The 14,924-nt window shown below is 47.4% G+C and overlaps 4 protein-coding genes across 8 annotated transcripts in view; 3 read left to right on the plus strand and 1 right to left on the minus strand.

Moving 5' to 3' along the window:
- The window catches only part of LOC122618055 (neurobeachin-like protein 1), a 30,716-nt gene that overhangs the window by 12,070 nt on the left and 3,722 nt on the right, over positions 1-14,924 (minus strand). For all 5 annotated transcript variants that reach the window (XR_006325994.1, XR_006325993.1, XM_043794188.1 and 2 more), the window contains 6 exons: positions 13,670-14,920; positions 13,006-13,606; positions 12,721-12,953; positions 12,027-12,654; positions 11,772-11,959; positions 7,089-7,396 (listed from right to left, as the gene is read on the minus strand). Coding sequence is in view for 3 of the 5 variants with exons in the window: in XM_043794188.1 (XP_043650123.1) it covers positions 7,089-7,396; positions 11,772-11,959; positions 12,027-12,654; positions 12,721-12,953; positions 13,006-13,606; positions 13,670-14,920 (3,209 nt within the window). In the remaining 2 variants the exon portion in view is untranslated. The remainder of the gene's footprint in view (positions 1-7,088; positions 7,397-11,771; positions 11,960-12,026; positions 12,655-12,720; positions 12,954-13,005; positions 13,607-13,669; positions 14,921-14,924) is intronic.
- On the plus strand, positions 719-1,186 carry LOC122618059 (cuticle protein 21). The gene is made up of 2 exons (XM_043794193.1): positions 719-733; positions 839-1,186. Exons 1-2 carry the CDS (start codon positions 719-721, stop codon positions 1,184-1,186), a joined length of 363 nt encoding a protein of 120 aa, XP_043650128.1.
- Positions 3,377-4,353, plus strand: LOC122618058 (larval cuticle protein A2B). The gene is made up of 2 exons (XM_043794192.1): positions 3,377-3,577; positions 3,967-4,353. Exons 1-2 carry the CDS (start codon positions 3,377-3,379, stop codon positions 4,351-4,353), a joined length of 588 nt encoding a protein of 195 aa, XP_043650127.1.
- On the plus strand, positions 8,441-11,569 carry LOC122618056 (extensin). The gene is made up of 2 exons (XM_043794190.1): positions 8,441-8,473; positions 9,359-11,569. Exons 1-2 carry the CDS (start codon positions 8,441-8,443, stop codon positions 11,567-11,569), a joined length of 2,244 nt encoding a protein of 747 aa, XP_043650125.1.

Consider the following 14,924-nt stretch of genomic DNA (forward strand, 5'->3'; position numbering starts at 1 on the left):
AGCGATGACAAACTCCATGGCCTAGTTGTAGGACCGTTGTTAAATAGTTCTAATGCATTTACCCACATTTCTGTCAGTCAAAACCCGAAACACAAAGGACGTGCGTGCTGTTGCCACCCCGCTGTTGACCCCCACATTCCCAATCTCCGATCGATGGATCGATGGATCGCCCACATAGACTACGTTTAGGGATACCGTTCTGGGGATCTGGGGAACGGCTATCGGCCACTTAGTGAATTAGTAACTGCATTTACTGAATAAAAGTTTCGGTACAAAAAAAGATTGCATGTTGTTCTGAGATTTCGATGGGAATGAACTACAGTCCTCTGTAAAACTTTGATAAACATTGGGGTAGGTTCCGAGCTTCGAGTTAAAGCTCCCGACTTAAGATTCCAATCACGTAGTGCCAACTATATTGACGGTTATCACAATTCATATTGTAGGCGCTTTGGTGGAGGGGAGAATTGTGCAAGTTGGGCTATTGGCTGGCACGTCCACGGGGGAAACCTTTTGCAGGTGGACCAGGCACAAAAATGGGCCATTACGCCAGCGAATGGAATCGTTTTTGGCAGCGGTTGCCACACGGCGCATGGTATTGCGGAAATGTGGAGGCCCTTTATAACCCCGATCCAATGGCAGCCCAAGACAGTTCCGACAGCATTGTCAAGCACAAAGCACCATTGTAAAACTGCACGCTATCCACCAAGCACGTCTAGTCATGGCCCTGATCAAGGTGAGTTGGGGCAGTCCTGGTAGGAGACCATTACTTGGCTCCAAGGATCCTTACAAGTGTGCATCTCCAGCAGAAACCAATCAATGCACCTCACTTTACCCCTAGATCACCCTTATCTGCTGCGCTCTGATCGCCGCAATCGAGTGCGCCCTGCTGCCAGCCGCTGTTCCAGTGGGCGTGCCCCTGAACACGGAGGTGGATCCGCATCCGCAGTACGCCTTCGCCTACAATGTCCAGGATGCGCTCACCGGTGACAGCAAGAGCCAGCAGGAGGTGCGGGATGGCGATGTGGTTAAGGGCTCCTACTCGGTGGTGGATGCCGATGGGTCACTGCGCACCGTCTTCTACACCGCCGATCCCATCAACGGTTTCAATGCGGTGGTGCAGCGAGGACCAGTTCCGGTGGCTGCTCGCCCTTTGGTGGCTCCGGTGGCTGCTCCACTCTTGGGCTAACTGCTCAATCTTCTAGAGCTTCCAGCACTGCTTGTAACCTAGCTTTTACATAACTTATTGTCTGCTCCTTAGTCCGTTGTAAAGTCAGTTATCATTAAATAATAAATTCAATAAGCCAAAGATGTACACGTGGTCTTTGATTCATATTCAAGCAAAATCCGTAAGTATCTGCTTCTCAAGCTAAAATTAATCAAAAGTGCACTTTCAGTAGTAGACTCTACTAAATTCAGAAACGAGTTTACATTTACGCTTTATTAATTAGTCAGTTGATCAGACAAGCTCAAGGCCCAATATGTATACTTGCTTAGTTAATGATAATGAACTAAATTAAAAACGCACTTAAAGTAGTGCAAAATAACAAGATATTGAGTGGACATATTTTCAAGATCAAAATTTGCGTGTCATTAAGATGCAAATATTGTCATTTTGAACTTGAAACTGTGTGCAGTGTGTTAACTTTTAAATTACATCATAATGGTGGGTGTCAAGAAATGGAAATTGTTATGTGCTTAATGGAACTAATTACTTGGTGAACATACGAGTATTCGTGACTCCATGCCATGTAAAAATGGTTTTGTAATTTTAAATGTAACAAAATGTAACCAGGAAAAGCCCCATTTCCCGAAGAAAGCTGACCCAAGTCGCAGGCCATTTTCCACTTACATAAGACAGCAATCTTAGATGGTTATCTCGACTGCAGCTGTCCCACGCCCAAAGAACTCTTCCACTCCAAATGAATACATTCACTCGCTGGCCCAACACGCACTCAAATTATTAAATAGCTTAATTGAAAGTAAAAAATCGGCACGAGATGCAATTTTTGGATTACGCAAACCCCAACCCGAGCATGTCCATAGATGTTGCTGCCGGCGCCGACCGCAACTGCAGCAGTAACTGCAACTGCAACTGCAGCAGCAAACGCAGCAGCAACTGCAGCAGCGACAGCAACGCCTAACAAGCGGCGGTACGCGTTGAAAATTAGTGATAATGGCCAAAATTGTCCCAATGGCAACAGAGCGGCGAAACAGAACCAAATCTGTACACCTAGAAAAATAGTTCACAACATTCGATAAACTAAAAGACCGAATAGAATATACTTGTCCTTGAAGTAGTTTTTGTAATAACATACATAAGTTTATCTAAGATTCTCTGTGTTTTACCTGTACATACATTTCTTGAAATCTTTTGAAACTAAGTACTGTATTTGAACAGTTTGCTAAACTAATTAATTGCATTTTGTTTTAAGAAACTATACTTCATACTTTCTTATTATAGTACATACAATGCTACCTCCTACATTGTTTAGAAATTGTAAAATCCCTTCGCTTTATCATCATTTTCGGAATGCATTTTCAAATATGCATTAGAACTCTTTCGCTTTTTCTCAGTGTAGCGAATGCGTCTGGCGTAGATTTTTTGGGTGGGCGCGGCTTAGAGCAGCCAGCCAGTTTCGAAGGCTGTGCCCCAAACACACCTTTCAACAATCGACTGCTGGGTGCGTGTGCAGCTTCGCCCCAATCTGGTGGCCATAAAGTCGAGACATGGGACACGGGGACATGGAGCCATGGGTGCATGGAGACATGGGAGGCACTGGTGCTCATGCGGCCACCACACACCTGATCCGTCCGGCCACCCGGCTTAGGCCCAAATAATTCGCTTTCGAATTGAACTTTTTTGTCACGACAACAACGACGGCGATTCAGCCGGCGTGGGACCAGTTTGCTTTGGTCCGGCACAGTCCTCCCAGACTCCCAGACATGCGTGAACCGCAGAGCACCCTCCTCCTGCAGCTCCTCCAGCTCGGCGGGCTGCTCCACCTCCTCCGAACCAGCCCCTTCTGATTGCCATGGGCAGTGGAACGAAAAATGAATTATTTTATATTTGTCGCGATCGATGCGAGTATTTCGCATAGGCACAGGCCATTACAGACTCCACACGCATGCGCACTTTTTAGTTGTTTATTATTTTGTGTGTCTTGCTGCGCTTTTTGCATAAATATCTGGTGGCAGGCAGCAGGCGGCAGGCGGAGGCTGTGGCAGATTTTTTGGGCTCGCGTCTATGGGAGGCCTATAAAAAGCAATTGTCGTGCGGCCACAGAACCACAGATCGAGTTCATTTGTCAGTCGAGCAGCAGTAGTCCTCCAGTTCTCCACGACTCCATCGCAAAGCACTCCAAGCACACCGTCCAGAATGGCACAGAAACTGATCCTCGTCCTGAGCGCCCTGGTGGCGGTGTCCACCGCCGTGGTGGTTCCTGGTCCCGGACTGGCACTGCCCGCCTATCCATCGTACCCGGCGCTGGCCAAGGTGGCTGCTCCTCTGGTGGCCAAGGTGGCGGGTCCGGAGCCCTACGATCCCAATCCCCAGTACACCTTCAGCTACGATGTTCATGTGAGTCAGCAACATAAGCAGCACTGCATAGCCCATTAGTCACCTCATAAAAAGCAATGCCAATTCAGAAAACTGCATCAGAATTTTATTGCTTTATTGAGCAACTGGTATGCAAATTCTGATTTTGCGAGACATTTTTATGAGGTGTTTATGGAACTTTAGATCTATTAAATTGCAGCACATTGGTGGAGCAAGTTGTGTGTTTGCAACACTAAAGTGGCATGTGGAAATGCCTTCTAGGATAATTCCGATTTTTCATAAAATATTCTTAGTACCGCAATAAACTTGCAATGTAAGGATTCTTTTACAAACATAAATTAAACCAAATTAACAGCTTTGAAAGGACCTATCACTATCCTTTGCTAATGCATCTTATTTTTACCCACCAGGATGGCTCCACTGGCGACGTGAAGAGCCAGCAGGAGACCCGCAGCGGAGATGTGGTGCAGGGCGCTTACTCCCTGATTGAGGCCGATGGAACCCGCCGCATTGTGGAGTACACCGCCGATCCCGTGCACGGATTCAACGCAGTGGTGCGCCGCGAGGGAGCAGTGGTGAAGGCTGTGGCTCCGGTGGCCAAGGTTTTGGCCCCGGCTCCGCTGCTCCATGCCGCTCCTCTGGTGGCCAAGCTGCCCGCCTATGGTCCGGCTCTGGCGCCCGCCTACCCGGCACTGGCCCACGGATACGGACCGGCTTTGGCTCCCGCCTACGGACCCGCTCTGCCCAAGCTGGCCCTGCCCGCTCTGCCCGCCCTCTCGCCCCTGGGCTACCACTAAGTCAGATGGATGGATGTAATCCCCTCGAATATTGCCGACCTCTTGCCGCAACCGTATAATGGACACATCGCGACCAACTTCTCCTGCCACATGGCCTCCAGTTAGTGGGCGCTCATGGGCTGATCATAGTCGATAGTAGTTGTAGTATTAGTGGAAATGAAAGCGATTTATCGAAATATGTACATACGAATTCACGGACAGCGGATACCGATGGCCCAGTTCTGGGGATCTTGCGGATCCAATGTCCCCTCATCTACACTCACACATTCTCGAGGCCTTTCATTTATGTTTCTTGTCTTCTTAATCTTAAGGCTGTTTGACCGCGATAAAAACTCTATAATCCCCCAACTCACAATCCCCGTTTCAATTCTTATTTAACCCGAGCCTGTGCACTCGAGTAGAACTCGCAGAATGAGAAACGAGATTGCAATAAACGAACCGACGCTATGCAAATGGAAAGTCAATGCAGTTTTCTTCTACGAGGTGAACAACTGGGAGGAAGGTACAAGAAAATGCACTCTTGGTCTCAAAGGAATTCAGTTATATCGAAATGTATAAATACCATTGAGGATCAGTAGGATTAAATCAATTTGCAGCTACATAAATTGAAAATAACTTAAATATTTAGTGGAAAATACTTTTGAATATATGTATATGAATAATAAATTCATTGTGAACTAAAGAGTTATTTTTTAACAATATTATTTAGCTAATAGGCCAAAACTAGCTTGTGAAATGTTTACGCTTAATAAAAAGTCAGAATACAGCAGCCATTAAATACGATTTTCGTTACCAAGATTGCATTTAGTTTCAAATGGAACGATAATCGCTGTTATTAGAACCAAAGTGCCATTATTCAGTGGCGGTCTAGACTTTGACTCTGGCAACACATGAATTCCATGTTAATTTTGGGACATGTAATGCAGTGGTGTGTCGTTCGTTGTCCGTGAGTGGTTCGACCTTAGAACAGAACAAGCCCCACCTGCGTGGGTCACCCACCGGGCTACCGATGCAGTGCAGTTGGTGGTGCCACGGCACTTGGCCTCCAATGGAGCGCAGGCAAATCGCTCAAGGTTCGGGCCACGCACCTAAGAAAACTGCGTAATTCTCGAATTACGAGTCAATGCAAAGTGGTCTAAATGCAATTTATGGGCTCAGTTGGAGCACCACACTGCGCCGCCATCCGATTGCCAATCGATCCGATCGAGTAATTGGCAACTGGCCACCGGGCACAATGGAGAACTAGAACTGGAAATCACCCCTCCTCGATTGTTGCCTTTGGATGCGGATAATTCGATCCGTCCGAGAACTGACCTCCATGGGAATGGTGTGGAGTGGAGTGCAGTGGAGTGGACCCCACCTCGTCTGCACATCTGCATGGGCGCCTTCAATTATGCGCATATTTGTTATGTTATTTATGTAAAAACGTATGGATCGCATAATGAGTTTTCGTTACATTTGCACTTGCATAATGCGACGGGCCTTTGTTGCAATCGACATTAAACGCTTTTGATGATTTAATAAAATTAAATTGAAATGTTAATCGCGACACGGCATGGGCGGGAAAGTGGAGGGGCCGAGCCGAAAGACATGGGCGAAAGCGTTAGACAATGGGCGAGCTGCAGCTCCAAACAGTCGGTGCCACAATGGGCCCAAAATGCTCGGGGGCTACCAAAATACCAAAATATAGGGAAAATGTTAGAAAGTATTGCGGAAATGCGACTGTGCACAATTGTTTTCATATTTAATTCACATTTGCACAATAGACACATCTGAGTTAAGCTTACATTTTCATTTAAGGCATTCTTAAACCAGTTCTACCGATAATTATAGTTAAGAAACTTAAAATAAACATGTAAACAAAATAAACCCAAAGTGACACCTGAGCAGATTGATTTTGGATAAAACTATAAAATACTTATACATATCTGCATCATAATACCATTTTTACTAATACAACCAGTCTAGGCCTAGCCAATATGATAATCTCAACATCTGGCCACTAATCCCAGATTAGTGAATAGATTTTAATAAGAGTTTCAGCCAAAGATGCGACCATAAATACCCAGCGGATTATCGCCGATTTGTGGCATTGTTTTTGACGGATTTCACCCATTGTGGCAGTGGCACTACTAAACGTATTGTGGTTACCACCAGCGGAGTGTGTTGATGATCATGATGACGCCGCTGCAGACTTTAATGATTGAGAGGGATTTGTTTGCATTTGGAAGTGAAATTAACACAGAGCGCGGCGGCTTCTGGCCATGTTTGAGTTTTCGAGTGGTTCGAGTGGTCTTTGGGACCACGAGTGTGTGCCTCCAGGTGATTAAGTGATCACGCACACATGTAATGCGAGTATTTATTGTAACCGTGCACGCTGGCACGCTCGATTACAATTGTCGCCTCAAATGCGAGGCGGGCAATTAAAATGCTGAATTTCGCGTCATTTCATAATGGGATCGGGGCGGGCTCAGTGACGTTTACAGAGAGAGAAATCTCTGCTGTTGAATGCGATAATTAAAACATATTTCCAAACAAGAGAAACTGGTATCACAGAAGAGTCTGAATTGATATAGCATCTTTAGAAACTTTACTTTCGCAATCCTATAAGAAGTGGCACCTACTTTAAAAGTTTCTGTCTTAATTCTTGAAATCTTTATAATCTTAGAAGTGACTTATGAAAATAAATACATTTTTTTTCTATGTAGCAATAAGTTTATCAGAGAAGTACTCACCCAGTGTACCATGGTCCGCGTGGGCCGTACAAGAAACGCTTGGCGGTCTTCCACCGCTTCCGTATGTGGCTGTCGATGGTCTTGTGCTGCAGTGCAGCCGCCTGCAGTCGCTGCATCTCCTCCACCTGACGCACCTTCCACGGCATGTAGATCTTCTGCTGGAACAGGCGCCTGTTCTCCGCCTGGTTTGTGGCCCTCTGCTTGGAGGCCGCCTTGCAGGCCTCGTAGCACTCCGCCCAGAATCGGTTGATGGGCTCCCACAGATGCAACTCGATGTCGCGCTGGTAGCGATCGTACAGAGGCTTCACCTGAAAGTGTGAGAAAATCGAGATTGGTACACTGAGAGGAAAACCACCTATAAAATCTCTATATCTTAAGCCTTAACCAACTTAAAACTTAATTGTGCCATCAACCAGAATCTAATTGAGAATAATAGTTAAAGCTAATAATTTGATTAATTGATAGATGAAATCCATTGCAATTGTGAAATTTTCTTTCAGTCTTCAGAGTGTAAGTTGATGATCAAGATTGACGATTATGGCAGCTTGCATTTGTTTTCGCTTTCATTCGATTCAGGGGCACTCTTCGTGCGTATTCCAGATCCAACTGCTGCCCAGTCGCTCTGGTGGAGATCAGTCGGCATGTCCAAGTCCACAAGTCACGTCCGGTCAGGTTCAAGTTCAATGTGCAGATAGCCGCGGGCACAGGAAGCACTCGATTGCAGTTGTGCAAACCAGTTAGACGCGCTCCTCGATGGCTGTTTATTTGGCGTTTATTTAACGCCGATCTCTTCCAGATACCAGGCGTAGCCAGGAGGCATCCGCATGGCGCTGGTGGAGGCAGCACGGTGGGGATTCTTTGCATAATCCACCAGCAACAGTACCAACACCTCGAGTGCCTCCAGCGAGCGTTCCAAGGCACTGGGCACACACGAATTAAATACAAATACAAATAAAATGAAATAAAATAAAATGAAAATAAAAGAGCAGGGCAAAATATTTCTGGTAAAATCTCCGCCAGGTGGGTGCATCGGCAGCGACGCCGCTTTGTCATTCGACTGGTTCCAGCTGCGCCTCTTCGAGCCACAAAACCAGACCACTTTCTTGGCGCTCAGCTCAGTTGCCGAAAGAAAGTCCGACGAGTCGTGACCGACCGGGAGCCGCGCGGAAAATCTTAGTCTCGATCTTCAAAACTCCAGCGCCAACTTGGTTTTGGTTGGATTCGATTTCGGATTCGGAGTCGGAGTCGGGAGTCGAAAGTTGTGTGTTGATGCTCGCGTCGATTTTGGAATTTGTTTTTCCAAACGCCACCACTGCGTAGAGTTTAGCATCGCGCTTTGTCTGCCGCTCAAAATGTGCAATTTGTTTTGGCTTTCGGCCTGTTTTGTAAGCGATTAAATAATATGTGAATTAATTATGCTGCCATCTCATGTGTGCTGTCTGCGATATTAGCTAGAGAAAAACTGGACTTTCAAATCAAGGATCTCATAAATGCAACTAAGCAGGAACCTAAAAGTTTTACAAAGTTTAGTGTTTGCATAGCCGATTGGGAACTGTTATCCTTGTGTTCAAAAATTAGATTGTAGATCAACAACTAATCAAGTTCGTAGTAAATGTTTACAACCAGTTTTAAAGTTGACACACCTCAAACGACAGGCTTTCAAATACTTGAGATTATTAAAAGGATAATAATAGCTGAGTCTGATTTATGTCCAGTTTATGTTATTAGGAAACTAATTACAGCCACTTTCAAGCTTTGATACACCCAGTGCCAAAAAGTCAAGTCCAAAAACAAAAGCCAGAAAACTGGGCACGGACTCGCTCACCTGAACCTAGCGATGATCAGGTTCAGAGCTTGTCTCCTTCGGGTGACCAGTTCCATGTCCTCCCCCAGCCAATCCCTGCACTCCTCAATCGTGTTTGGATTGCGTGAGAGCAGCCAGCCGGCAAGGTCCCCGCATCGATGCAACAATTACGAGGAGCCTGGCAAGCAAGACTCGTGACTTGGCTGCTATTGGTGAAGGTGATGGCAACTGTGTTACGTGTAAAAAGCTAGGGAAACTGGGAGCCAGAGAGGCACTGAGGCGGAAGCCAGCGCCGAGAGCTAGTGAGTCTTGGATGGAAAGTCAAAGGTTGGCCACATAAGACAAAACCACACAGAGATGACAGCATTTAAGTTTGGAGGGAGAAAGTTGATTTGTCTGATGACCTTTTTTTGCGGAAGATTAACCCACTCACCCTTTACCTTTTATATATCCCCTTTCCCCCTAGTTGGCCCTCTGTCTGCCCCTCGCCCTCAGCGAACCCAATGCCACAAGTGTTGAGGTGTTGCCACCTAAGACTGAGCCAAAAGCAGAGCTGGTGCCCACGGCGGAGAAACTGATCCGATACCGCCGCCAGCCACCCTTCGCCGTGATCAAGCGCTCCAAGCTGCGCCGGCGGACTAAGGGACATCCCAAGATAAAGTACGGACCACCACCGCCGCACATCCGCTATGCGAAACCCTCATTCCCAGCGCATGTCGAGGAGCCCAGCTTCTCCCTCGATGACTTTCAGCACCTGAAGTTCGATGGTGCGGACTTTAAGATACCCACTTCCAGCTACGAAGCGCAGTCCATGGATCTGGACTTCTACAATCACGATACGGAACCGGATCTCTATGGAGCACACAAATTCCCAAGCCTGGACTTTGGCTTGGTCACCACTCATGAGCATGTTCCTCACCAGAAGTACGGCTTGCCTCCCGCACAGCAGAGCTTCCAGCCTGATCACACTTTTGCTTCGCACTATGAGCCTCCTCCAGATCCGGCTCATCCGCCGGCTACCCGCTATGGAGTACCCGATGCTCCGGCTCATCCGCCGGCTACCCGCTATGGAGTACCAGATGCACCGGCTCCAGTGCCCAGCTATCCGCACAAGGATTTTCCAGCTCCTGACTCGTATTCCATATATGAGCAGAAGATTCCCAATGTGGGCTACCATCAGAACTTTGCGGAACCACCCAAGCATCCGCCTAAACATGGTTCCATCAATAATCCCAACTTTGAGATTGCCTATTCTCCGCCCGCATTTGAGATCAGCACTTCCTATCAGTCCAATCACCAGCAGAGCTATGTACCACCCCATCCTCCGTCATCTCATGATGGGTTTGCGGAGCCACCGTCCAATAACTATGTGAAGCCTCCCCAGCATCCTCCAACTAATAGTTATGCACCACCCCAACATCCTTCTTCAAGCTACGACCAGCCTCCACAGCATCCGCCTCCCAGCTATAGCCAGCCTCCTCAACATCCATCATCCAGTTATGATCCGCCTGCTCAACATCCCTCATCCAGTTATAATCAACCTCCCTCCTCCAGTTACGATCAACCTCCTCAACATCCACCCTCCACTTATGATCAACCTCCCCAACATCCTTCCTCCAGTTATGATCAACCACCCCAGGAGCACCCAAACTCCTACCAGCATCCTCCTTCATCCACATACGATCAGCCACCTCAGCATCCACCTTCAAACTATGTGTCCTCCGACTCCCATTCCATCAACACTTATCCGCAGGACGACTACGCACCACCGTCGCAGGAATTGCCCTTGAATACACACCACAAGTTTCCTAGTTTCGACTTCCCCAAATCCAGCTACGAAGTGCCCATCTACGATCCCGTTCCCTTCGAGGCCTCCAATCGCGATGAACAGGAGTCATATCCACCCATCTTGGCATCCTCTCCCGATCTGAATGAGATAACTTCAGATGCCCATGCGGCTGGTAGTTCCAAGCGGCGAAAGAGGAAGCGAAAGCCCACTGCTGGAGTTGTACCCGCCAAGCATACCCTTGATGTTCCTGAGCTCCAGCAGGCCTATGACGCGGATAGCCACTTGGGGGAGTCCAACGAAAATGCTGATACGGATGCGAATAGCTCTCACTATGTGGAGAGGAAGCAGAGCTTCTTCAACTTTGTCACGCCCACAACCACGACGTCGACTACTCCGGCACCTTGGACTCCAATGAGGGGCAGGAGTGGTACGACCCGTACGGCATTCATACCCACCATTGTTACAAGTACTCCGGCAACTCCCACTACTGATCGCAGTAGAAGTCGCGGCTCTTCTCGGTATCGCAAAAACCAGCAACCCGCGAATCCCAATTCACCCGATCCAACCACCACCAGCGTTCGAATCGATCAATCCCACTCGCAAAGCTATTACGATGGAACCATTGCACCACCGACCAGGCAACCGTTTTCACCCACGATCGGAGGACGTGGCGGAAGACCTACGAGACCGAGTTACGTTAGAAACCACGGCCCAGTGTCACCGCTGGCACTGCAGCCCGCAGATGGAAGGGGTCCACCCACATCCAAGCGAACCACTAAGGGCGTCTTCGACACGACGCTGTTCAAGAGTCCCCTCAGTGATCGAGAAATGGAGAGAAATCTCCATGGGCTGCGTCAGAACTTGCCAAAAAATCACAAACTATTCTGAATTCTCAACGAAATCAAAAGGAGGCATAGCTTAAAGACTTGTTTAAATAGTGCTTAGTTCTTTAAAATATGTTAATACGTTTTGTCCCTAGACTTAGGCTAATAATGTTGAATATACATATATTTAAATAATAAATAGATCGAGTTCCAAATAAAACTGATACCATATTGTTGAAAATACTTGAATTCCGGTGGCTACTTACCATTCGTTCAATGAAGTTCCTCCACTTTTTGCTGGTGCTGTACATTTGGAAGTCATTAAAAAAGACGGGACCAGAGGAAGTTGAGGGCAGATCAGGTAGAGTGGAATCCAAATTAAAGGCTACGCGACATTTCTCCAGCAGTGCTTTCATCACAGGCATCAGGAATGAGTACTCCTCCGGATTGCCAACTAAACAAGGAAAGGTCCAAAGAAACGTTTGCCATTGAAAAATGAATAATATAATTTAGAAACCCACCTTCAATGGCATTATCCAGAGCTCTGTTGATGCTATATAGAAGATACGAAAGCTCCGCGGGATCATCCGTAGAACGACTTTGGAGAATAGCATGCAGCTTGGCCGTTGCCATGGCAACAATACCGGGATTCGGATGATGCGAGCACTTGAGCAGAAGACCCAAACAAAGCCGAATCATATCCGACCAATCGTCAGAGGAGCCCTGTTGGAAGATCATCAGGGCGTCCAGCAATGCTAGCACACCATCCAAAAGTTTCGTAGAACACTTCTTTGACTCATCTTCATTTGAGCCCAAAACCACCAATTCATAAACCATGCGCAGGATGTGTGATGCATTCTCCTGGTTGACTAGCGTTTGACTGCCGTGCTCCGATAGGTCGAAAAGCGAGGCCTGCACGGCCATCTCCAAGATGCGTAGGCGCAGCGAGAGATGCGATGTAATCAACTCATTGTTCAGAGCCAACAAATTAATGCAGCCCAGCACCTGGCCACGCTCCTGCCAGCACTGCGGATGATCGTTAGGGATACCGCGCCAGAAAATGTTGAATAGCGTGTTTGAGACTAGATAAACCAACTGCTCCTCGGTGTCCACATCGCCATCGGCCACAAAGTCGAAAGCGGAGGTGCTCTGTTGGCAAAAATAATAAGAGAGAATAAGAACAAACAAATTAAATTTGTTTAAAGCGTCATTTACCTCTAAGGAGTCACTTTTCTTGGGAGGACCATGAGGCGACTGCGAGGAGGTGTCGGAGCTTAAAGATTCCTCGCGCTGAATGGAAGGCGTCTGTGGACCATCAGTAGTGTCCGTCGAGCTGCCCAACGTCAGGGACTCGAAAGTGTCCTGCAGATCATGAGTGGTTTGTCGAATGACCGAAAACAAACTGTTAGCATTTTCAACCACAGCTCCAGAGACAGATTCAGCCAATTCTGGAATTTAAATACATTAGCATATTTCACAGTGGGTTAGGGAACAAGTTACCTTTAATTTCACTCTCGATAACTGTGGCTGCTTCTGTAACACTAGCTTGTATTTCGTTAAGTATTAGGCCACTGTCGCTCAGCTCCTCTTGCTGCTGCTGCTGCAATTGTGCAAGGCCTATCTCCTGCTCGGAAAACGTAATGAGATCGGCCTGCGCCAGGAAGTTTGAGTTATCTTCCAACAGCACGTCGAGGTTTATACCAAAACTGCGACGCTTCTCCTCGTCCGGCGGAGAACTGGTTAAAGGTTTGCGGATAAGCAGACGGGCAATGGACTCCTGCCAGCCCGTTTGCTTTGCCATCGCTACTGTGGATTGCTGCTTGACGAAGGTGGTTTGAAGTAGTCGTTTGGCGATCTCCAGTTTCACGGGAAGATCACAGCTGCTCACATGGTAGACCAGAAATATTAGACCGGCATAATCTGGCTGTAGACCCAGCATTTCATCAACCAAATGAAACAGGATTGTAGAGCTCAGGGAGAGCGGTGTAATGAAAGAGAAAAATCCTGGGAACATGCTCTGCTCGGTAGTCTGATCGTACAATCGAAGCACTTGCTTATACTTCTGATGCACCCGCGATGTGGCCAATAGTCCGCTGATAAACTGCAATTGAAATAGGAGTATGTTTTAGCTACTTATAGGGATAAATCAAATATGAAATATTACTCTTATTGCTGCCTCCTGAATCTCATTACTGTAGCTCTTGTCCACGAAGAAGTTGTATATGAGATTGGCCGACTGAGGCTCGTGCAGAAGAAGAACCATCTGATCCTTGCAGTTCTTCCCGCGCACATAGAAAGTCATCATTTCCAGGAACTCCACAAGTACGACATCCTGCCGTACAGAAGCCAGAAAAGTAATCATCGAATTTACCTCCTTTATGTTAACTTCTTTTTGCAGATAAAACTTTATGATCCCGAACAGCGTGGCTCGAATGGTTTTAGCATCGTCATCGCTGATGCTGTCCGGTGTGGAGTAGTATTGACGCACCACGTCCAGCACAAACTGGACGCCATACCGCTTGCGGAAGAACTTTCTGTCATTCTTAATCATGGCACTCAGGTATTGGGCGTGTCCCAGGGTTATTTGAAACTGCAGACGCGACCAAATAGCAAAGTCGAAGACAATGTGAGCATACAACGCGTCCAACAGCTGTCCACCTGCTTCCGCCTTATGTCCCTGCAGCGACTCCATCAGCAGGTGGGTGGCCATCAGCGCATTAACATCGAATAAGGACGGCGGACAGCGTTGGAGCATCGTGCCCACAATGGCCAGGCATTCGCTACTAAGCAGTTGTTCTTGGTTCGTTTCATGCTCATGTGTGAGGTAGCGCAGTAGGCACAGAAAACTGGCCAGCGGATGTTGCAGCATTTTCCACTCGGTGTATGAGTTCGAGGACAGCATCTCCCAGTCTGTGAACTCTTCAGCCGAGGGCGTCGGTGCGCAGGACAAGGACTCCTCGCTTACACTGCCAATGGAGATGTCTGCCGTCTGATCCGATGTGATTAGCCTATGCAGCATGGGTAATATTGCACTGATACCGCCGATACTATTGATTGTCTCCTGGATCTTAACGATTTTGCAGTGCTGAGCATTAATCCTTCCCGGATACTTTCCGCCTGGTATCAAGTCCTGGCAGGTTCCATGCCATACTGCTCCCGGAGCGTAACAGAAGACAAATCGAGAGTTGAGTTCTAGGAGGTCATTGTCCTGTGAGAAAATGGAACTAAAGTTGGAGCCCGCGTCGAAAATTGTTTTTAAGCTGGTGGTTGGATCCGCCAGTAGAACACCGCCCAAGTGTCCATTAAGACAAGTTTGCTCTCCAAACACCGTATCCTGCATTCCGATGGGAAAGTTCTTCACATTAGGATCAAATGCCGTCTGTGTGCGCATTGGTAAGGTGAAGTAGTTTGACACCTAA

Source organism: Drosophila teissieri, chromosome 3L, assembly GCF_016746235.2.
Source record: "Drosophila teissieri strain GT53w chromosome 3L, Prin_Dtei_1.1, whole genome shotgun sequence".
In the NCBI taxonomy this organism is placed as follows: domain Eukaryota; kingdom Metazoa; phylum Arthropoda; class Insecta; order Diptera; family Drosophilidae; genus Drosophila; species Drosophila teissieri.

What these genes read in the sequence shown, in the direction of transcription:
- LOC122618058 (XM_043794192.1), top strand. Translation starts at nt 3,377, where the DNA reads ATGGCACAGAAACTGATCCTCGTCCTGAGCGCCCTGGTGGCGGTGTCC. An exon ending in CCTTCAGCTACGATGTTCAT is followed by an intron (nt 3,578 to 3,966) that starts GTGAGTCAGCAA and finishes TTTACCCACCAG; the next exon opens with GATGGCTCCACTGGCGACGT.
- LOC122618056 (XM_043794190.1), top strand. Translation starts at nt 8,441, where the DNA reads ATGTGCAATTTGTTTTGGCTTTCGGCCTGTTTT. An exon ending in TTTGGCTTTCGGCCTGTTTT is followed by an intron (nt 8,474 to 9,358) that starts GTAAGCGATTAA and finishes CTTTCCCCCTAG; the next exon opens with TTGGCCCTCTGTCTGCCCCT.